This window comes from Saccopteryx bilineata, chromosome 1, assembly GCF_036850765.1.
Source record: "Saccopteryx bilineata isolate mSacBil1 chromosome 1, mSacBil1_pri_phased_curated, whole genome shotgun sequence".
NCBI lineage: Eukaryota > Metazoa > Chordata > Mammalia > Chiroptera > Emballonuridae > Saccopteryx > Saccopteryx bilineata.
In genome coordinates this window covers 361087415-361110416 of record NC_089490.1, presented here as the reverse complement: position 1 = coordinate 361110416, position 23002 = coordinate 361087415, and the positions used below count along the sequence as shown (strand labels likewise).

The 23002-nt window shown below is 40.1% G+C and overlaps 1 protein-coding gene across 2 annotated transcripts in view; it reads left to right on the top strand.

Moving 5' to 3' along the window:
* The first annotated feature begins 1025 nt into the window (after positions 1-1025).
* Positions 1026-23002, top strand: part of RRAS2 (RAS related 2) — an 87975-nt gene continuing 65998 nt past the window's right edge. The window contains exon 1 of one of the 2 annotated variants that reach the window (XM_066251011.1): positions 1026-1440. In XM_066251011.1, coding sequence (XP_066107108.1) covers positions 1333-1440 — 108 coding nt within the window. In that variant the 5' untranslated portion in view covers positions 1026-1332. Of the gene's footprint in view, positions 1441-1781; positions 1985-23002 lie in introns of those variants that run through there. The other variant, XM_066251010.1, reaches the window with a different exon arrangement.

Sequence of the window (23002 nt, the reverse complement as noted above, 5' to 3'; positions counted from 1 at the left end):
ACCCTACACTGTCTCTAAATCTTGCTACATTCGGTTAAACTGTCATACACATAGATAATCATTTTTCATTCACAATTAGTGGTGTCCAAACTCCCAATACATTCAAAATCATGTGACACAATTCTCAGCTCTGGTTTTTACATATGTGGTTTCTTTTCCTGGAATACTTTTATTCCAACTGCTTGGCTGCCTATATTATTTATAATTCAGGTCTTTTAGGGAGCTTTCCCTGACCACTCACCTTTAGGGTTAGTGCTTCTCCTATGGGCACACATTGCCACCGGTGCTTAGTTACAGCCCTTAGTGCTACGCCTTATACTTTGCCTATTGTCCTGTCTCTCCTATTGGACTCTAAGTTCCCTGAGGGCAGAGACAAAATCTTGTCCCTGCCCTCCAGCAGAGTGCCTGGTATGTTGTATGCAAATAAGAAGTACAGACTAATCTCTCATACCCATGCTCTTCAAATACAATTACTACATATTTCTCACACAAAAACACAGCCACTAAGCCACTCTCCTGATACATACAAAATCTGTCACATTCACTATTGCCCACACACACTCAATCACTGTGACTTATTCCCCATGCTCGGTCTCTGCCACATTCCTCACACACTGTCACCACAAGTTCATCACACAATTTCTGTGACACAGCTTTAATCCTCAGTCACTGCTACATACTGTTTTTCGCACAATCATGGTCACCATCTGTACTCTTAAAACAGGATATTTACTTTGCTACAAATTGAGTTAAGATCACAACTCTTGTTTTTTACACATGCCTTCACATACTGTATTTTTCATCCTCATAATTCTTGACAATCCCTGACATACACAGTTTGATACCTTCTCTGACACTCTTTCTCACACACATAATCACGCACACACCCACTCCACAAGGGGAGTTACGGGACACATCCGCGGGGGTCTGAGCCCAGGTCAGCTCCGGAATCTCGGTCGGCGCAGCCCCGCCCCACCCCGCCCCCTCATGCATATGCAGCACCTCAGCCTAGCAGCCCGGCCCCCAGACGGCCATTTGTAGCGGCGCTGGAGGCTGCATTCAGCAGGCGCTGCGGAGACGTGTGGACTAGCGTGCCCCTCGGTCGCTGCTACCCCTAGTCCCCTTTGGTCACCACGCTTCTCGGCGCTTCGGGCGGGACTCGGCCAGCCAGCGCGCCGCGCTGCCGCACGCACCGGCCTTCCTGGCATCTCCGGGCGCCCGGGACCCCCGCCCGGCCGCTCGCCCGCAGCCCGCCGGCCGCACACGTCCCCGGACCCGGGCCTAGGGCGGGCGGCGGCTCGGCGTGGCCGGGCTGGGCTCGGCGGCGTCCCCATGGCCGCGGCCGGCTGGCGGGACGGCTCTGGCCAGGAGAAGTACCGGCTCGTGGTGGTCGGCGGGGGCGGCGTGGGCAAGTCAGCGCTCACTATCCAGTTCATCCAGGTGTCCGGAGCGGGCCTGCCGGGGACTCCAGAGGAGGGTGGCGGGCGGGGGCTCGCGCTACCTGTGGCGGGGCGGCCGCCTCGACCCCGCCCCGGAGGTGCCGCGCGCGCCGGGGGTGGCCGGGCCAGCGGCGAGCGGCGGGGGGCGCGGGGCCGGTTCTGTGCTCTGACCCTGCGGCTTCAGCGTCGCGCTCCTGTCTGCCCCGCGCCGCTGCACGGCGTCCCGGCAGTCGGGCTTCTCAGGAATGTGGCCGGGAGGGCGGAGCTGGGAGGGTAGGAAGCGCCGATCCACCTTATCGCTCCGGTCGGGGCCCGAGCCCTCCCGGAGAGGCAGCGCCGCCGTGCCGGGCTTCCTGCCCGGAGGGCCCGGGTGCGGGGCGTCGGGCGTGGGGCTGGAGCCCCGTCGATGGCTTTCCAGCTGCTCCGGCCGTCTCCTGCACCGTCGGTGCGATCTCGGTGGCTACTTGGCCGCGGCTCCGCGTGGTCTCCGGGCTTCTGCGCGCACGCTGAGCCAGAGCTGCCCGCTTCAAGCAGTGCTTCTCTTTGTGTGTTTGTGCTTTTCTTTTAAGTAGTCTCGTAGGTAATATGCCCGGGTGGGAGTTTGCGATAATGCTCCAGGGAAATAAATGGTGGCTTTGAGGAAGTTAAGAATTTTCTCCGATATGGGTGAGACCATTTCCTAGGAATTCCTGGTGCCTTCCTCCTCCTAGCTGTACCAAGGTGAAGTTTGGGATGGGCCAGACTGGGAGGTGACCGACCGAGTCCAGTGTTCTGTGCCTGTTTCAAACACCCTGTCCCCCACCCCCAACCCTTTCTGGTAGCTGGAGGCGAAAAGTCAGGGGTTGTAAAGAAAGAGATGTAGTTCATTCTTGGGATTTGCTCTTGGTTAGAGGTTTGAGTGATCTTTTTTGGGGATTTTAAAAAAGAGAATCCCAGTTATCTCTCGGCTTTTGTCAACCTAAAAGGTGTGGCTTTAGGTTGGGAGAGAGCAAAGGTACCCCGTTTTAACAGGTAACAAAGATATTCTTAGTATATATGTCATGGGTATTGTTAAGATGCTTTGGTGAAATATTTATTTCTTGTTTACGTTTCACCCATTTCTTATCAATGTGGATACTTGAATAGCTTATTTCGTTTCACTTAATGTTTATAGTGACATTAAAATACAGAGTTACTGAAATGTAAATGTGATCATTACCTTTCACATTGACTAAATGAACAGTAATTGATGTTATGTTATTTCAGGGTTTAAAAACTGCTTCTTAAGCCTTTATATCCAGAAAGAGAAGATGTTTATGTAATGAGCATTTACAGTGTGCTCATTAGTGGGTTAAAAAAAATTACGCTAAGATGTGAGATTGGTTTAAGTTTAGCAGGCATCAGGGATGCTGTCATGTTGCTGTTTCTCTAGGGCAAAGCAAAACAGTCTATAGCTAACCCTTTCTTTGGGGACTGTAGTTAAAGGGGGGAGGATTTGAGGGGAGTGACGAGTAGTGAGAGTATAATCCTGGGTTCCACTATTAATTAACAGTGTTACTTAAAAGATTTAAACCGCAAATATCTCTTTAGATTTTTGAGGGAAGTGACCATCTGAATGTAAGTGAATTATTTAATTAAGAAATTGGAACCTTTTGTTGTTGGAAATAGTATTAGAAACCATTAAGATAATGGCAGTTGCTGGCTTTCTAATGATTTTCTAGAATTCATTTGTTAAAGAAATGCCTCCTTTATGAATAGGAATGTACCTGGGGCACTAAGTGATATAAAAGAAATTCAGGAGACATATATACATGGGGGAAACCATGTATTTATACATAGATAAATAGTGTGAGCTTTAAGTCATACAGACTTGAGTGTCTGGTCTTGCTATGTTACTTATTCACATTGCCAAAATACAGGGGTGGGCAAAAGTCGGTTTATAGTTGTAAGTACACAAAACACAGTTTATTCCTGTATTATTAATTATTATTATTTTCCATACGAACAACTGTAAACCGACTTTTGCTCTCCCCTTTATTTATTGAGCTTCTTTGAGCCTCAGTTTTTATCTTCAGTAAAGTGGATCTGACCACACATTCTTTATAATCCTTTAAATCATGGGAATGTTCTTAGCATTGCATCTAGCGTGGCGTATTTACTCGGTTAATGATGGTTATTATATGTTTATATATGTACAATTCTGTAACACATTTAAAAGCAAAGAGAATTCAGAGTCAGGGAAAAGTCCGTTTGTAAAGGGTTGATAAAAGTACAATGTAGAGTTGGTAGGAGGGAGAGAAGAAATGTCTTAAGTGAGTATGGGGAGTCATGCTAGCTTTGAGAGAGAGGGCAATCAAGGAGGGGAGTGGGGTAGGCAGATAACTTGGGGTCAGTGAAAGGGAGAAATATAGGCTCTGGCTTGGAGGAGACTTTCTGAAGAGTCAGGAGCCAAACTACTTGGATAGAGTTTTAGCTCTGTAATCTTTGACAAATTTTACTTCTCTGTACCTCAGTTTTTCCCATCTTTACACTGGGGAAATACACAGTATACTACATACCATTGTTGTGAAATTAAACAAGTTAATATGTCAAGAGCCTAGAACAGTGTCTAGTACATAGTAAGGCTACATACATTGCTGTTATTGTTTTTGTTATATTAATCTTTAATTGTGGAGCTAACATGACTATCATCTACACTTAATAGAGCTGCTATTTATTTTCTGACTCCTGGGAAATTAAAATTCATTCTGCTATGATTGTCTAGCAGTAGTAATTGGAGGGAGAGGAGATGGCAGAAGGATAATAATCTTAACAAGCGGAAGTCAGTTCTCTTTGGAGATCAGGAATTAGTTTTATTTTTTAAAACTCCTGAGAATTAAAAACAGTGTTTTTATAGTGTTCAATATATATTTTTCCATTTTATAATCTTGAGCAGGACAAATTTAATGAATTTGGGAGTGGAGAACTTAAAATCAACTTTGCCCTGACTTTCTTTAACCTCAGCTTGTTGCCTGCTATACATATGAAGAGCTGCAAAATTAGAAAAGTAAAGCAATGATTACTTAATTAAGGTGTCTTTTCCTCTTAAAATGAATATAACACATCATACAGTGTGATAAGAATTGAAAATATTATATTATTAAGACTATATGTGTGGGCCCTGGCTGGTTGGCTCGGTGGATAGAGCGTCAGCCCAGTGTTCAGACATCCCAGGTTCAATCCCTGGTCAAGGCACACAGGAGAAGTAACCGTCTGAATCTCTTTCTTCCCTCTCTGCCTTCCCTCCCTCTACCCCTCTTTTTAGCCAGTGGCTCGATTGGTTCTAGTGCTGGCACCAGGCACTAAGGATAGCTAAGGTGGTCTGAGCAGCGGTCCCAGATGGGGGTTGCCAGGTAAATCCCCATTGGGGCGCATAAATAGAATACCTAAATGTGAGTAAATTCTAGTTATGAAATTACCTTAACATTGTACAAAGTGAAGTGGAAGGAGCATTTAATATCTGGGTTCTAGGCCGCCCTACTCAGGTGAAATGGGGGATTATTTTAATCTACCTAATTTCTCTCTCTCTTTTTTTAATGCTTATTTTATTGATTTTAGAGCGAGGAAGGGAGAGAGTGGGAGAGATGGGTACATCAATATATTCCTGTATGTGCCGTGACGGGATCGAACCAGCAACCTCTGTGCTTCAGGAGGATTCTCTAACCAACCAGATTATCTGATCAAGGCAATCTCCCTAATCTCTTTAAGGCTTCAGTTTCTTCATAAAATACTGGATTTGGTTGAACAAATCTCTGCACCTTTCAAAGTCAAGGTTTGTTCTTGCTTATTGAACTAGCTTTGTATCTTTGGTCAAGTTTCTTAGGTTCTCTAAGCCTGTTTCCTGTATGAAAAGGGAACTATTAGTAGTACCGTTAGGATTTTTGGAGGAAATAATATAATACTTGCAAACCATTTAGCACAGTGCCTTCTACAGAGTAAGTAAATAATAATTGTTACCTGGTTTTATTTGCTGTTACTTCTGTATTTTGTTCCTCAAAAACAAAATTTATAATTTATTCATTTTTCTTTGTCACATAATCTGGTCTTTTATTTTAAATTTTCAACATCCTCCTCCCCTTTCTCACCCCAAACTCATAATCCCCACCTCGCTTCCTTGTGGTACTTAAGTGATGAATGTTGATCCCATTTTGAGTCGGGGAAATTCTTTTTATTAGTTAGGGGTTAATTTTGGGAAATAATGGATTAATCATTGGGGTTTAGAGTTAATGCTAATCTAGCAACTTTGAGAAGAGACCAAACATGTTTTACAGAATTAGAGGGGACTTTCCCAGCTTCTGTTCTTTGTTTAGCATCCTGACTTTTATTCAGCAGTTTGTAAGATTTTGAGCTATGTAGGGGGTAGCTGATTGCTCACATAGAGTTTTAGTCAGTCTTACAATCTGTTAGTCTGGACCTGACTCAGACATTGTTTTTCACCTAGCGCTTTGTGTATTGCTGAGTGCTTCTTCCTTGTACTTTCCTGGGGCTGAGATCCTAAGAGAGATTTCAAGGCTCTTGTATTTGTTGTGTTCATAGTTAAATTGATCCACATGTGAAGATTTAGATTCCTTAATTGCTGTTCTATTGCTACATCTTGAAGACACATCCTACAATTATAAATCCTTTAAAGTTATTTTTATCTGTGCATTTGAAACTACTGTAGACTTATTTTTAGTGTGCAGATTGCTGTTTTACATTTTCAGAGTAACTTACAAGTGAGTCTTAGCATTGAAAAATAAGAAATCTCTCCCAATTGTGGTATATACTAGAGATTTCTTCATTTTGGTAACGGTTGAAATGGCTTTGCTGGCAATTACTGGATAGAAATGCTAGTTATCTAAGGAAGAACACTGTCTTCTTTAGAGAGGGTGGCTGCTTTTATCAGAGGAGAAACAAGGAAATTCTAACCTAGGATTTCTTAAAACTCATTCTTACTTGTTCTAACCTGTGTGTGTGTCCCTTCCTTCTGGATGGGGAAGTTGCAGGAGTGTAGTGGGGACATTTCTGTTGAGTAAAGAACCCTGCTTTTGACAGGCAGCTAATTACTGGGATGGGATTTTTAACTCACTGATGTTACTGAACTATCAAGGGTCTGTTTTAAGGTCTGAAATGAAAATAGTCTGTTTAATTCACCCAGATAGGAAAATAAATGGAGACTTTAAAAGTAGGTGAGGGTAGAGAAAGAGACTTTCTTCAAGCAGTATTATTTAAAAAAAATTTTAAGGTTCTTTTTTGAAGTTAAAATTGATCTCAAATTGAAATAGATTTTGTGATGCCACATGAACATTTATATGTTTATTTTTTTGGTGTGAAAAAATAGAAGTGCCCATAAGGTATTAGTTCTACTGTGCTATCCTTACTGAAAAGTAGAAATGAGTAAAAGACTTTCCCTCTGCCTGTAGACAGTGTGGAGTTAATAGTCATGGAATCTTCTTGAAAGGCCTTGATTTTGAATTACTTTGGGTATAGCCACTGAATCTGTGTTTTATATTGAAATTTAGTTTAAAGTGATGTGCTCCGTGGGCCTCTGATTTCTGTTTTGTAAAGAAAAGTGTCTCAGGCTTTTATGAAAAAGACAAAAATTTATACGTTTATTCACATATTTTCTGTGGTTCTGAAAGAGGCAAAGAAATCTAAGTTGTCAAATTGTGCTACTGGAGATATGATTAAACTGAGTTCCTTGTCACCTTTTAAATTACATTTTTACTGTTTTATAAAAGCAGTGAGATTTTTTATTGGTTATGTAGCAGTAAATAGCATTGCCTTAGTTTAATTAAAACTTTTCTAGTCACGGAATTTGTTGTTAGTATATATTAGTTTGATATTGTCAACCAACTTATCTTGTCACCTCATATGATGATGTTTTTTCCCTAGGAGAAGCTGTGTTTAGAATTAAGAAATGGTCAGTGCTAGAAATACGAATATAAATGTTAAAATAACACCTGCTTTAAAAAAATTTTTTACCCACATTTCCTTAATGCTAACACTTGACCATATCTATTTCATCCCTCCCTCATATGTACAAACTATTTATTTTCTGAATCATTTGAGTTGAAGACAGTGCCCCTTATTTTTAAATACCGCGATGTACATTTCCGAAAAACAGGCATTTGCTTACATAAACACAGTATATAACCAAAATCAGAAATTAGCGGGACAGTTCCAGATTTTGCAAAATGTCTCCAAAATGCCTTTTATAGCAATAGAAAATCTCAGATTATGCAGTGCATTCTGTTTCCATGTCCTTTTTTCCTTTGGAACAGTTCTGTAGTCTTTGTTTTATGACATTGACATTTTGAAGAGTACAAGTTAGTTGTTTGTAGAATTCCCTCAGTTTGAGTTTGTTTCTTCATGGTTAGATTTAGGTTAAGCATTTGCATTTTGGGGGCAGAAATAGCACAGAAATGATGGTTTCTTTCCAGTGCATTATATAGGAGACATAAGATACATTTTGATTTTAACTACATATGAATTTGACTCAATAATCCAAAATTTAGGAATTTCTTAGGAAGATACACTTCTGATAGTATGAAAGTACACATGCATGACATCACAGCATTGTTTGTGATTTAGAAATAACCTACAGGATAGAGAGGTTGAATAAGATATGATATATTCACTCAATGGAGCATTAGATATAGCTATAAAAAGAATGGGAAAGGTTTCTATGAACTAATGTGGAGTAATTTTCAGGATATATTGTTTAGTGGAAAAAAAGGAAAGTACAAAAGTATCTACTTTATGTATAATATACTACCTTTGATGTAAGAAAGAAGGAGAGATAAGAAGATACATATATATTTGTTCATTGGGGTGAAAACAGCACAGGAAGGACGAGTTAGAAATGAATGAGATTGGTTACCCATAGGAGGTAGGTGGGAATGGGGGTGGTGACCCTTCTGAAGATACCTTTTTGACTTTTGGAACCATGTTAATGTTTTACATATTCAGTATATAAATAGCAAACACCAATAAAATGAAGTGATGAAGAATAAAACCTCCCTAAGGTAGACTACCCACAGAAACAAGTGAACCAAACCCTTTTAAAATGAATAACTTAACCATACTGAAGGGAGGAAGGAAAAAAAATAAGTCACTTTTGACCCGATATTTGGACTCTGGCCATAGGATAAGGACCAAAAAAACTACAAAAAACAAACAACCTTCCAAACAAACATTGAACCCATGTCCCCCTTTTGTTTTTGTTGGGTCACAGAAGCATGGGTTTGCTATTTTGAAACAATTTTCTTTAGTAGGATTAAGCAAATAAGTAAATATAATTGTGGAAAATGAAAGCCACATTTTCTCACTGTTGGGGAAGGGGGATGAGCTCTGATGTTTGGGTGGAATTGAAGATATTGGCATGAACTCATGGTTTAAAGAGTATATAGATAGATAAATAAATTAGATGTGGGCCCTGACCAGTTGGCCCAGTGGATAGAGCATCAGCCCTGAGTATGGGTGTCCTGGGTTCAATTACAAGTCAGGGCTCACAAGAGAAGTGAGCATCTGTTTTTCTCTCCCACCCTTCCCCTTTTCTCATCTTCTCCTCCTATAGCCAGTGGCTCAATTGGTTTGAGCAGTCAGCTGAGGTGCTGAGGATGGCTTGATTGATCTGAGGGCATGGCCTCAGGTGCTAATAATAGCTCGATTGATTCAAGCATTGGCCCTATCTGGGCCAGGCACATGTGGGAGTCTATCTCCCCTCCTCTCACTTAAAAAAAAAAAAAAGGAAAGAAATTAGATGTGTGTATATACACATACACATTTATATGTATAAGTATACACACACACACACACACACACACACACACACACACACACACAGAGTGTCTGTAAAGTCATGGTGCACTTTGACCGATCACAGGAAAGCAACAAAAGACGATAGAAATGTGAAATCTGCCTGACCAGGCTGTGGCGCAATGGATAGAGCATTGGACTGGGATGCAGAGGACCCAGGTTCGAGACCCCAAGGTCCCCAGCTTGAGTGCGGACTCATCTGGTTTGAGCAAAGCTCACCAGCTTGGACCCAAGGTCGTTGGCTTGAGCAAGGGGTTACTTGGTCTGCTGAAGGCCCACGGTCAAGGCACATATGAGAAAGCAATCAATGAACAACTAAGGTGTCGCAATGAAAAATGAATGATTAATGCTTCTCATTTTTCTCCGTTCCTGTCTGTCTGTCCCTATCTATCCCTCTCTCTGACTCTCTCGCTATCTCTGTAAAAAATAAAAAAAAAATTAAAAATTAAAAAAATTTTTTAAAAAGAAAAAGAAATGTGAAATCTGCACCAAATAAAAGGAAAAACCTTCCAGTTTCTGTAGGATGATGTGGTAGCATGTGCGCATGCGCAGATGATGACGTAACACCGTGTATACAGTGGAGCAGCCCACGGACATGCCAGTGGAGATGTGGACAGTACAGAGGAAAGTTCAGTGTGTTCTGTGGCTCGCTAAATTCGAATCTGTGACCAAAGTGCAACGTGAATATCGGCGTGTTTATAAAGAAGCGCCACCACATAGGAATAACATTACTCGGTGGGATAAGCAGTTGAAGGAAACCGGCAGTTTGGTGGAGAAACCCGTTCTGGTAGGCCATCAGTCAGTGACAAGTCTGTAGAGGCTATACGGGATAGCTACCTAAGGAGCCCTAAAAAATCTGTGCGTGAGCCCACATCGAACTGCACTGAATAGGTATGAAACTGGGAGAGTTTTCCTTTTATTTTGGTGCAGATTTCACATTTCTATCGTCTTTTGTTGCTTTCCTGTGACCGGTCAAAAGTGATCCATGACTTTACGGATACACTGTGTGTGTGTGTGTGTGTATCCCAGCTTTGTCTGCTGAGAGGGCCTAGAAATAGTGGGCACTCCATTAGCAGGGATAACACGTAGACCCAAATTTTGGTTTCTTTTTTTTTTTTTTTTTTTGTATTTTTCTGAAGCTGGAAACGGGGAGAGACAGTCAGACAGACTCCCGCATGCACCCGACCGGGATCCACCTGGCACGCCCACCAGGGGCGACGCTCTGCCCACCAGGGGGCGATGCTCTGCCCTTCCGGGGAGTCGCTCTGTTGCGACCAGAGCCACTCTAGCGCCTGGGGCAGAGGCCAAGGAGCCATCCCCAGCGCCCAGGCCATCTTTGCTCCAATGGAGCCTTGGCTGTGGGAGGGGAAGAGAGAGACAGAGAGGAAGGAGGGGGGGTGGAGAAGCAAATGGGTGCTTCTCCTATGTGCCCTGGCCGGGAATCGAACCCGGGTCCCCCGCACACCAGGCTGACACTCTACCGCTGAGCCAACCGGCCAGGGCCCCAAATTTTTGTTTCTGAGTATCATTCTTTACTAAAAGGAACCTTGGTGAAATGACTGGCCCTAGGGTTAGGGCAGGGAAAAATAGAAGATTAGCTTGGAGCATCTTGTAGTGCCATAAAGAAGTCCTCAAAAAACAAAATGAGGGTGCATGTCAAAGACGAACAGCCAATCTATAAGAATTCCCACTGGTTAACTCTGGGACAATATATGATCATTGAAATAAATAATGATAGTAATTATTACCCATAAATAAAGTAAGACTCTATGACTCCATAATGATAAATAAATGAAGAAGGAAGGGGATTTCTTAAGGTAGAATTCTGACTAATAAGCATAGAGTAAATGGAATTAGAAAATCATTTGGCAATCCTAACAGTTGATTCATGTATGTATCATAACTGGATGTTAAAACTAGTGCCTAAAAGTTTGAGTAGTGCCACAACTATTACTAGAGTATTACCCAAGGGGAAAATAATAATCACAGGAGAAAAAGCCGGATCTATCACCTGGAATGCGTGATCAAAGGTAACATTTCTGATGCCGTTTTGGGTGATGATAATAAGCAGAGTTTGTTTTATACAGTTATGCTATCAAGATCACCCTATCTAGGCACTGAGTGAATTAAACCTAAAGGAACAAAGTTGACAAGAAGGGGACCAGTTTTCTCAGTGTTTAAGGAGAAAATTTCTGCTTAACTTTGTAGGCAGATATCTTTCAAGGGAAAGGTTGATAAATTTAGTTAGACCAATGCAGATTTTGGCTATGATCTTTAGCATAATGACCTCCCTTTGCGCTAATCTTGTCTTTTGCTATGTGGATTTTTTTTTCTGTGTTCTGTAGTGGTTTTGAAAGGTAGATTCTCTTTTTTATTTACTACTTGGATTTTCTTTAAAATTATTCATATTCTTTTTTATTTTATTTTATTTATTGATTTAAATTTATTTGTATTTATATAGATTCAAGTGTCCTACCAAATATATCCCCCCACCCCCAAATTATTCATATTCTTAAACATTTTATTAGAAAGTCAGAATAATAGTGTTGTTTCCAGTTATGGAAAAAGAGGAATTAGTAGTTTTGTTTGCTCTGTTTCTACCCACTTCTTTCATAACTTTTAGTGTCCTTATTTGAAGCAGCCAAAAGCATATGACTGAATTGTTTTAAAAGATTATTTTTTTGTCTTTTGCAGTTTATTTTGTTATTATAATAATAAAAAATAAAATACTCAGTGGTATGAATTTCTTTCTCATTAAGGGTTATTGCTTTTGCTGTTTCTCTTACTGTAACTGGATTCAGTGCTTACAAACAGTCTTCATCAACAGCTAATTTTAATAGCGAATTGTGATTTAGAGAACTTTTTACTGAGATGTCAGTAAAAGATTATATTTACTTTTACATGCTAAATAAGGATTTAGTTGGGTATAAAATTATTGGATCCCAATCTTTTTGTATTAAAACAGTGAAGGCCTGACCTATGGTGGCACAGTGGATGTAGTGTTGACCTGGGATGCTGAGGTTGCTGGTTCAAAACCCTGGGCTTGCCTGGTCAAGGCACATATGGGAGTTGATGCTTCCTGCTCCTCACCCCCTTGTCTCTCCTCTCTCTTTCTCTCTCTTCCCCCCACTCCTATTTCTAAAGTGAATTAAAAAAATAAACAAAAACAGTGGAGCTACTGCTTTTACTTCTCTTCCATGGCTTTCCCTTTATCTGGCTGGTCTCAAGTTTCTACTCTGGGGGAGTAACTGGTTTTCTACTTGTATATTTGTAGTCTTCTCTTATCATTGGAAATGGAAACATTGGTCAGGAATTAGAAGTTTCTCTCTGTTCAGTAGTTTTTCCTGGGAAACACCCTAGGGTCAGGAAAGGTTTTCTTCTCCATTTTTGTGTTCATTCTCTGTTATCTTGTTATATTGTGAAGTATCTATTATTTGTGCACTGATTCTTCGTAATTTTTTTTTTTTTTTAAGGGAGAGAGACAGAGAAAGGAAGGGAGAGATGAGAAACATCAAATTGTAGTTGTGTTACTTTACTTGTTCATTGATCACTTTCTCATATGTGCCTTCACGGGGGTGGGGGGTGGGGGTGGGGGGCTCCAGCCAAGCCAGTGACCCTTGGCTTAAGCCAGTGACCTTGGGCTTCAAGCCAGTGACCTTTGGGCTCCAACCAGTGACTATGGAATCATTTGGATGATTCCATACTCAAGCAAGTAACCCCACACTCAAGCTGGCAACCTCAGGGTTTCGAAACTGGGACCTCAGTGTCCCAGGTTGATGCTCTAGCCACTGTGCCACCGCTGGTCAGGCTCTGAAATCTTTATAACACATTGTCTTTAGTTAGCCAGTGAAAAACATAAGATAGTACCCATTATAGAATTTATCAAATTTCCTTTTTGTATCACAGATTTTTTATTTTTCTTGTGTGGTAGAATATGTTTTTAAAAATTTATCCTCCCATTTGAACAGTCGATGATAGCTGTTCTTTTTTTTTTTTTTTTTTTTACAGAGACAGAGAGAGAGTCAGAGAGGGATAGACAGACAGGAATGGAGAGAGATGAGAAGCATCAATCATTAGTTTTTCTTTCTTTTTTTTTTAAGTTTTTTATTTATTTTAGAAAGGAGAGGGGGGGGGAGAGAGAGAGAGAGAGAGAGAGAGAGAGAGAGAGAAGGGGGAGGAGCAGGAAGCATCAACTCCCATATGTGCCTTGACCAGGCAAGCCTAGGGTTTCGAACCGGTGACCTCAGCATTTCCAGGTCGACGCTTTATCCACTACGCCACCACAGGTCAGGCAATGATAGCTGTTCTTGATGTTGGAAGTAAAGAATTGGCCATCTCTCAGAATTACTGCAGGCCACTGAGATTTCTTTATTTTTTATTTTTATGCCAAAGGGCAAGTTGATACCAGGGAGCTTCAGTTTTTGGAGTATCAATAGTAGGATTTCAGCAAATGTGAAATTCTGTTAAATCTGCTAAGACATTCAGCACATTTGGGTTTTTGGCTGAGAGGTATAAATTTGGAGAATTAGATGGTTAAAAGGAATAGTTTTCAAATTTATTCTTCAAGTTTATGCTTTTTGCACTGCGGCAAGTGGAAGAGTCTGGGGAGTGTGTGTGTGTGTGTGTGTGTGTAGCTGTAAAATGTAGATGAAGGCAAATTTTTTTGCTATAGGTATAGAAATTGGAATGGTCTAGAAGCAAAAAAGTCCGTGTGTGTGTGTGTGTGTGTGTGTGTGTGAGAAAGAGAGAGAGAGCATACGAGGGATTTGACATATGGTAATTTTATATTGCATATTAAATTTTGTTGCTGCTTTTTTCCTTTTTTTAAAAAGAAAGATTGTTTGCCATCTGTTTCTTACTGTAGTACTCTGGGTATATTATATGATATAATTTATATTTTTAAAGATATTTTGAAGGAATTCTAGTGAGGGCAAAATGTTTTCTTATGTTACTATCATCACTAACTCTAGTATACCTAATGACTTTTGGAAAGGCATTATAGGACTGATTTTGCATTGTTCTCTATGATAAGTTTTGTGCTTTTTATCAGTTCTTAAATAATTTTAATTTGAATATCCTCCTAATTTTTGAGTAATTTAAATTTGGTAAAGGATTTAGTTGATCTTTTTTTTTTATTTATTTATTTATTTTTTTTACAGAGACAGAGAGTGAGTCAGAGAGAGGGATAGACAGGGACAGACAGACAGGAATGGAGAGAGATGAGAAGCATCAATCATTAGTTTTTCATTGCGCGTTGCAACACTTTAGTTGTTCATTGATTGCTTTCTCATATGTGCCCTGACCACGGGCCTTCAGCAGACCGAGTAACCCCTTGCTGGAGCCAGCGACCTTGGGTTCAAGCTGGTGGCCTTTTCCTCAAACCAGATGAGTCCGCACTCAAGCTGGTGACCTCGGGGTCTCGAACCTGGGTCCTCTGCATCCCAGTCCGACGCTCTATCCACTGCGCCACCGCCTGGTCAGGCTAGTTGATCTTTTTAAAGATTTCTGGCTTTAATGATATATTATCAAAGAACATGACCTGTAAATTCTTTGTTTTGTAACATTAAGAATTTTTAATGTAATGGCCCAACATAGCATTGATTTTTGTAAATATTTCAAGAACATGAGAGAAGAATGAGTGTTTATTTGTATCATATAAGATGAAAAGTTTTACACAAATCTTAAAAATGGAATTTGTTGGTTGTATTATTCAAATCTTCTGTATCTTTTCCTTTTTTTGCCTATTTAATCAGTGAAACTCTGAAATACATTTATTAAATATCCCATAAAGACTTTTAATTTTTCCCTTGCCTTTCTAGTTTTGCTTTCTTCCTCTCTCTCTCTCTCTTTCTTCCTCTCCTGCAGACATGGCTCGATTGGAGCAAGTTGGCCCTGGTTTCTGAGGATGGCTACATGGCCTCTGCTTCAGGTGCTAGGAAGAGCTCGGTTGCTAGCAATGGAGTAGCGCCCCAGATGGGCAGAGCATCATCCGCTAGTGGGCTTGCTGGGTGGATCCTGGTTGGGGCACATGTAGTCTGTCTCTCTGCCTCCTCTCCTTTCATTGAATTAAAAATAAAAAAAGTAGAGATTGTTTCTGAGAATCCTATTCCTTGTGGTTGTCTTATAAAATTAACCACCACAGCTGCCATGTTTTTTCTTTTTTTAAAAATATGTCCTAGACCTGGGAAAATTCGTAGACTGCTTATCTGAGAAAAGGCAGCTTAAAGCAGTGTCAAGTCACTTGCAAGTGAAGTAGTATAAAATCCTTGCAAGTCATGACATTTAGATTCGGTTCAGCCCACTATGTGACTGGTTTTAGACAAGAGCCATTCTCTGTGTGGTTCACTTTGGCATTATTATTTTAAATCCTAAAAGCACTAGAGTATTTACAAGTAAAACATATTTTAGTAGAAAATTTTATAGATTTGGAATCTTTGGCTTAAATGTCTGCCCCTTTGTTGTATTTATACATTTTATTCATATTTAGGTTTTAAGAATAATAGACCAGCAATACCTTTGTTACATGAAAGTAAGCACGTATCAAATATCTGTTAATATTTATTCATTGCTAGTGTTAGGTCTCCAACAAGACATAGTAAATAGTTGGAAATTAAAAGAGGTCTTAGGAAAATGAGTTGTGTCTGTTATGGTCTTGTAGTGGCGAGTTACTGAAGGGGACAAAGAACTGGATATTATAGTTTCCTTGTAATTAAAAGTTCATGTATATGTGGCATGTGCACATTTGAATCTTGAGTTTATAAAGTTTTAGCAGTTGATCCATTGCATTCAGTTTTATTCAAAATAGTCTTTAGAAAAGAAAGCCCTATTTTAACTTTTCTCTAAAAATTCTGACTCAGGAAATGTAAAACAGCCTGAATAAGGTCTAAAGATTTATTACTTTTGTTTTATTTCCTGGTGGGTTTTCTCTTAATGTCTTATTTTTGGTTAAATGATGATATGTTGGGATCACAACAGTCAGCAATTTGTTTAGCCTAAAGGAAAAGAATAATAAGCAAGTAAGTAATCGAGTCAAATTGCAAAGGAAGATTTGTGATAGATAAAACAGTAAGTTTCAGAAATCTTTTGGGAAAGATAAATGCCTGTTATATTTGTCATTTAGTCCTTTTTACCTCTGAAGATGTGTCAATTAAATAAGGTAAGGAAATTCACCTTATACGGGCGTATTCATGTGTGTGTAAGCACTCACAAGTGTGTTTTACTTAAACTGAGGAATGAGTGACTTTAAGGTTAGAGAAGGATTCATGGGTTTTGGGAATAAGAAAATAGAAATGTGGCCTGACCTGTGGTGGCGTAGAGGATAAAGTGTCGACCTGGAAATGCTGAGGTCGCCGGTTCGAAACCCTGGGCTTGCCTGGTCAAGGCACATATGGGAGTTGATGCTTCCAGCTCCTCCCCCCTTCTCTCTCTGTCTCTCTCCTCTCTCTCTCTCCCTCTCTCTCTCTCCTTTCTAAAATGAATAAAAAAAATTTTTTTTGAAAAAAAAAAGAAAATGGAAATGTAAAATAAAGGTGTATGTTTGATAATCAGTGACTTGCAGACTTTTAAATGAATGGTTATAGTAGCTTGAGTACTATCTGAGCTAAATATTAGCATGGGATTTCCGTGGCAACTACTTGGTTCGAATGAGCTGCTTTTAAATGATCAAGTTACTTAATGTTAAACCTTTCTTATAACCACTGCTATGTTTTATGGTTAAGTTCTTTTCATTTTGTTGTAAGTTAAGAATGGAGTGGGAGTTAGTGAAGTTGTGAATTGGTGATTCCACCTTCATCAAATGTTGGGTTTTGGGATATTTCCTTGCCATTATGAAGTTTAATTCTGTGGTGATAATTTTAGCAGGTGTTAAAAAGAGTGTAGAAAAGCTTGACTTCTTTTACGTACTGTTAGATTCTGAGTCAAGTTTTTTAATTTTACAGTTAAAGACACATAAGACTAATATTTTATTTATTTTTTTCTCTTTCCTCAAATCATTGCAAATTATGTTGTTGGTTAAATTTGTAGCAGTTTCAGGAAGGAGCCATTGACTGAGCTGGTTAATCAAATGAAGTTGTCTGACATGGGTTACTTTAGTTTGTGGTTTTAGATGAACAGTACATAATACACAGCTGTTGTTCCAACAGCTTCGTTCCAGCTGTCTTACTGGCCTGTCACAAAATACCCTACATTCCTTTTTTTTCTTTAATGGAAACCCTTGTAATATTCTATTAAAATGGATCCTAGTCATTTAATGACTTGACTTTTATGCCTATCAATAGTTTCATTTATTCAGAATGATGGTAAATGGATTATGACTGATAGATTTAAACCTTTTTGTATTTATAATTTTGTTGTGAATTAAAGTTGCAGTTGTGAAATATTTATACAAAACCAGTTAAGTGCTTAAAATAAAAAAAACACACCAAAGTTACTATCCCCAGATAAGTAGTTGGTAACTGGCATCTTCTAATTTCTTATTTTAATCTTGAGTTTGTATTAATTAATTTTGATAGAATTGTAAGGTGAAAAGCCATAGTAGTGTGATTATAAAGCTTGTATAGAACCTATACAGGTAAATTTTAGTTTGTATTTTTGATAATGTGGTTGGATTTCAATTCATTTTTTTTATTCTATATAGTAACTGACTTAAAATACTAAGGGTTTAAGTTTTGTTTCACTAAGGAACAGGGACCTCTGAAAAATTTTTGAATCAATAATGACTAATGTATATTAAACTTTTTTTATGTGTGTGTAAGACACCATGGTAATAACTTTTACAAGCATTGTCTTATTCAATCTTTACAATTTATTATATATTTTTACAGATAGGGAAACCGAGGCTTAGAGGTTAAATAAGTTGCTCAAGATCCCACAATAAGGCTGAGATGGGACTTGAATCCATATTTTCTGATTACAAAGTATCAGAAGAATATACTACTTTGCCTCCACCAATATATATTTATATATTTTTTTGGTGACAGAGATAGAGAGAGATAGAAAGGGATAGATAGGGACAGACAGACAGGAAGGGAGAGAGATGAGAAACATCAGTTCTTCGTTGTGGCACTTTAGTTCATTGATTGCTTTCTCATATGTGCCTTGACCAGGGGGCTACAGCAGACTGAGTGACCCCTTGCTCTAGCCAGAGACCTTGGGCTCAAGCTGATGAGCCTTGCTCAAACCAGATGTGCCTGTGCTCAAGCCGGTGACCTCGGGGTTTTGAACCTGGGTCCTCCATGTCCCAGTCCGACACTCTGTCCACTGTGCCACTGCCTGGTCAAGTCCCCAAACATTTTTTATTTAAAACGCTTATGGGTTTTTTTTTGTTGTTTGTTTTTGTTTTGTTTTGTTTTTTGCATTTTTCTGAAGTTGGAAACGGGGAGGCAGTCAGACAGACTCCCGCATGCGCCAGACTGGGATCCACCTAGCATGCCCACCAGGGGGCGATGCTCTGCCCATCTAGGGCGTTGCTCTGCTGCAACCAGAGCCATCTAGCGCCTGAAGCAGAGGCCATGGAACCATCCTCAGCGCCTGGGCCAACTTTGCTCCAATAGAGCCTCAGCTGCGGGAGGGGAAGAGAGAGAGACAGAGAGGAAGGAGAGGGGGAGGGGTGGAGAAGAAGATGAGCGCTTCTCCTGTGTGCCCTGGCCGGGAATCAAACCCGGGACTTCTGCATGCCAGGCCGATGCTCTACCATTGAGCCAACCAGCCAGGGCTATTTAAAACATATAGTTAAAAAAATTTTTTTTTTTTAAATTTATTGATTGGTTTTAAAGAGGAAAGAAGAGAGAGAGAGACCTTGATTTGTTGTTCCACTTAGTCATGGCTTCATTGGTTGATTCTTGTGTGTGCCCTGACTGGGGATTGAGTCCACAACGTTCGTGTATCAGGATGATGCTCGACTTAACTGAGCTACCTGGCCAGACCCAAAGTACTTATTTCAAACACTTATTTATTTACTCATTTATTTACCTACATGACTACCTTAATAGTGAAGTTTTTGCCCGAACTTTTCTTTCTTTTTTAAAGATAGTTAAGTTCATGGAGCATTTTTCATTTAGTTGAAAAATTAGGAGAGCTGGGATTGAAGAGGGAGTGAAGTTGTTGAAGGTGTCCCTTTTCCTCCTTCTTTCCTCCCTCTTTCCTCTCTGCGATCCATTTCTCAGCACTCCCACACGTGCTGCTCCCGTGGCTGCAGCTCCTCCCCCGCCGGCGCCCTCCGGAAACCTGCCCCGTACAGGCGTGTAGTTCACGCTCTCACACAGCCTACTGGAGAAACAGTGTGGTCACACTTAGTCACAATCTGTAGGAAATACACATCCATGGCTCTTCTGAAGTTGTATCATACTTTACCAAATATGCCTTTTGGCTAATTCTTAGTCATCTTTCTAGATGTAAATAAACCTTGACATCTCCAACAAGCCTTTCCTGAGGGAATATCCAGATTGGACTAGGTGCCCCTCCCATGTGCTTTCATAGTATTCTCTGTATTTTTCCCCCCTAAACCTTTTGAGAGTAAGTTGTGGCAGTGATGTCCCTTTAGTGTTTAATTCCGGAAGATCAAAAAAGAGTCTTCTGTATAACCTTAATACAGTTATCAAAGTCAGGAAATTATAGTACTATTATCTAACTTAATCCAACTTCACCAATTGTCACAATAATGTCCTTTATAGCAACAGAATTTTTTTGGGGGGGTCCAGGATACAATACAGGATTGTATATTGCACTTATTTTTCATGCTTTTTTTTTCATCTTAAAATTATTTGGGCCCTGGCCGGTTGGCTCAGCGGTAGAGCGTCGGCCTAGCGTGCGGAGGACCCGGGTTCGATTCCCGGCCAGGGCACATAGGAGAAGCGCCCATTTGCTTCTCCATCCCTCCGCCGCGCCTTCCTCTCTGTCTCTCTCTTCCCCTCCCGCAGCCAGGGCTCCATTGGAGCAAAGATGGCCCAGGCGCTGGGGATGGCTCTGTGGCCTCTGCCCCAGGCGCTAGAGTGGTTCTGGTCGCAACATGGCGACACCCAGGAGGGTCGCAACATGGCGACGCCCAGGATGGGCAGAGCATCGCCCCCTGGTGGGCAGAGCGTCGCCCCTGGTGGGCGTGCCGGGTGGATCCCGGTCGGGCGCATGCGGGAGTCTGTCTGACTGTCTCTCCCTGTTTCTAGCTTCAGAAAAATGCAAAAAAAAAAAAAAAAAAAAAAAAAAAATTATTTGTAAAATATCCCACAATTTGGGTTGTCTGATGTTTTCTTACTATTAGAATCAAATTGCATTGTTTTGACCGAAATAGCACAAAAGTCTCATTATATTATGGAGGCACATGTGAAATTTTTTTATTGCTTATAATGTAAAATCTGATGACTTAGTTAACTACTGAAAAATCATTGTTCCCTTCATAATTGATAAATATCTTGTGGGTAGAGATACTGAGACTAGGTTAATAATTAGTTATTTTTGAGCCTTTAGAGTTGGGTCTCTTTCTCTTTTTTTCAACTTTTTTCTTCCTTATTTCCTAGTTTCCTTATTTCTTGTTACATTTGCTGTCTCCAATTTGCCTTTTGTGGAAAGAATGTTTTTTAATATCCTCAATGAATGCTTGCATTATACTCATATCTTCTTCAGGGGAAAAAGCCCCCAGTTACTACATTTTCTTTCTTTCTTTTTTTTTTATTTATTCATTTTAGGGAAGGAGAGGATCAGGAAGCATCAACTCCCATATGTGCCTTGACCAGGCAAGCCCAGGGTTTCGAACCAGCGACCTCAGTGTTCCAGGTAGACATTTTATCCACTGCGCCACCACAGGCCAGGCCTACTACATTTTCTTTATTTAGTAATAGGATCTATGTTTTCTTGACCTTGGTTTATTCATCTATAAAATGAAGAGGCTGAAATAGATTTTATCTAAGGTGCTTTCAGATTCTAAAGTCCTGAGGTATGTGAGTTTGATTTTTTTTAAAAATTAGATTGTTATATCTTGACTCTTTAAATAAGGTTTCTAAAAAACTGTCTCTATACCTCTTTTTGTACAATATATAAATGTCTCATTGCTTTGGGTTGCAAGAGAACTGTTCTTACTTTGACTGAGGCCAAGATATTTTTCACATCATGATAATGCCTCTTTCTAAGCTGGAAGACAAAGTGGTATTCTTCTCATTTGATGAGGTAGAGGTGGGAATGGGGGATTCATTCCCACAACAGTCATTAAATAAATCCTGTAATTCCTTAGAGTTTCTAAATAGTTTAAGATTAAAAAAGGTGGCGCAGCAGATAGAACATTGGACTGGGATGCGGAAGACTCAGGTTCGAGACCCCAAGGTCACCAGCTTGAGCGAGGGCTCATCTGGTTTGAGCAAAAGCTCACCAGCTTGAGCCCAAGATTGCTGGCTTGAGCAAGGGGTTACTTGGTCTGCTGCAGCCTCACGGTCAAGGCACATATGAGACAGCAATCAATGAACAACTAAGGTCTCGCAACAAAAAACGGATGATTGATGCTTCTCATCTCTTTGTTCCTGTCTGTTTGTCCCTGTCTATCCCTCTCTCTGACTCTCTCTCTGGAAAAAAAAAAAAGATTAAAAAAGAAAAGAAGAAAAAATAATTCAGTCTAATAATGTTTATTATCTCGAAAAATATGATTTATGTATAATCATGTTTTGGAGAGTGTTACAAAGTTTCTAAAGAAGTGAGAATCTTGATTTAGTGTAGAGTTTATAGAAAATTATTTAGTTGTAGAATTTTTTCATTGTAAACAGACTGAGTCAAGTGTTATTTCAACATTGTTAAGTTTAAGCTCTGCAGTAAAAGCATTAGGTTATTTAATGAATTATAAAATATTAATTTGGGTACATTTAAACTTTTTAAAGTAATTCTTCCTTAAGAATTTTTATAGTAACTAGCATTTATTTTATATTTATGTAATACTTTAGTTTTCAAAGAACTATTGTGTACCTGATTTCCTTCTATACCAGTAACAACCCTTTATGATTGGAAGGTGGTTTGACATTGTCATGGTCATTGCTATTTCCGTTCTATACATGAAGAAATAGAGGCTTGGGAAGAAGTAATTTGCCCAGGGTCCTGTGGCAAATAAACAGTGAAGGTGGGATTTATGTTGGTTTCCTAATTTTTTTTTTTTTTTACATTTATTCATTGACTTGAGTGAGAGAGGAAGAGAGAGAAAGAGAGAGACAGGGACATCTGTCTGTTCCTGTCTGTGCCCTGACTGGGGATCAACCTGCCAGCCTCTGTGCTTGGGGACAATGCTCTAACCAACTGAACTATCCGGCCAGGGTGGCATCCTGATTCTTAAACTAGAGTGTCTTACTATAGAATTATGGATGTTAAATTGGAAAAATGTCAACACTTACTAGAGGGGGAACTGAAAAGTGATATATACTCATTTAATGAGTGAAATGCTGTTATGTGACTGGAACACTGGCAGGGGCCCCCAAACTTTTTACACAGGGGGCCAGTTCACTGTCCCTCAGACTGTTGGAGGGCCGCCACATACAGTGCTCCTCTCACTGACCACCAATGAAAGAGATGCCCCTTCCAGAAGTGCAGCGAGGGGCTGGATAAATGGCCTCAGGGGGCTGCAGTTTGGGGACGCCTGAGGGGAGAGGGAAGAGTAAGTGAGGTTTCATCAGAAACACATTTAACTACCTGCTATGTTGCTATGAAAATTATCAATTATGGTGACTGAGGAAATCAGTTTGGGCCAATGATTTATAGTGGTATCCGCTCTCTAAAAATGT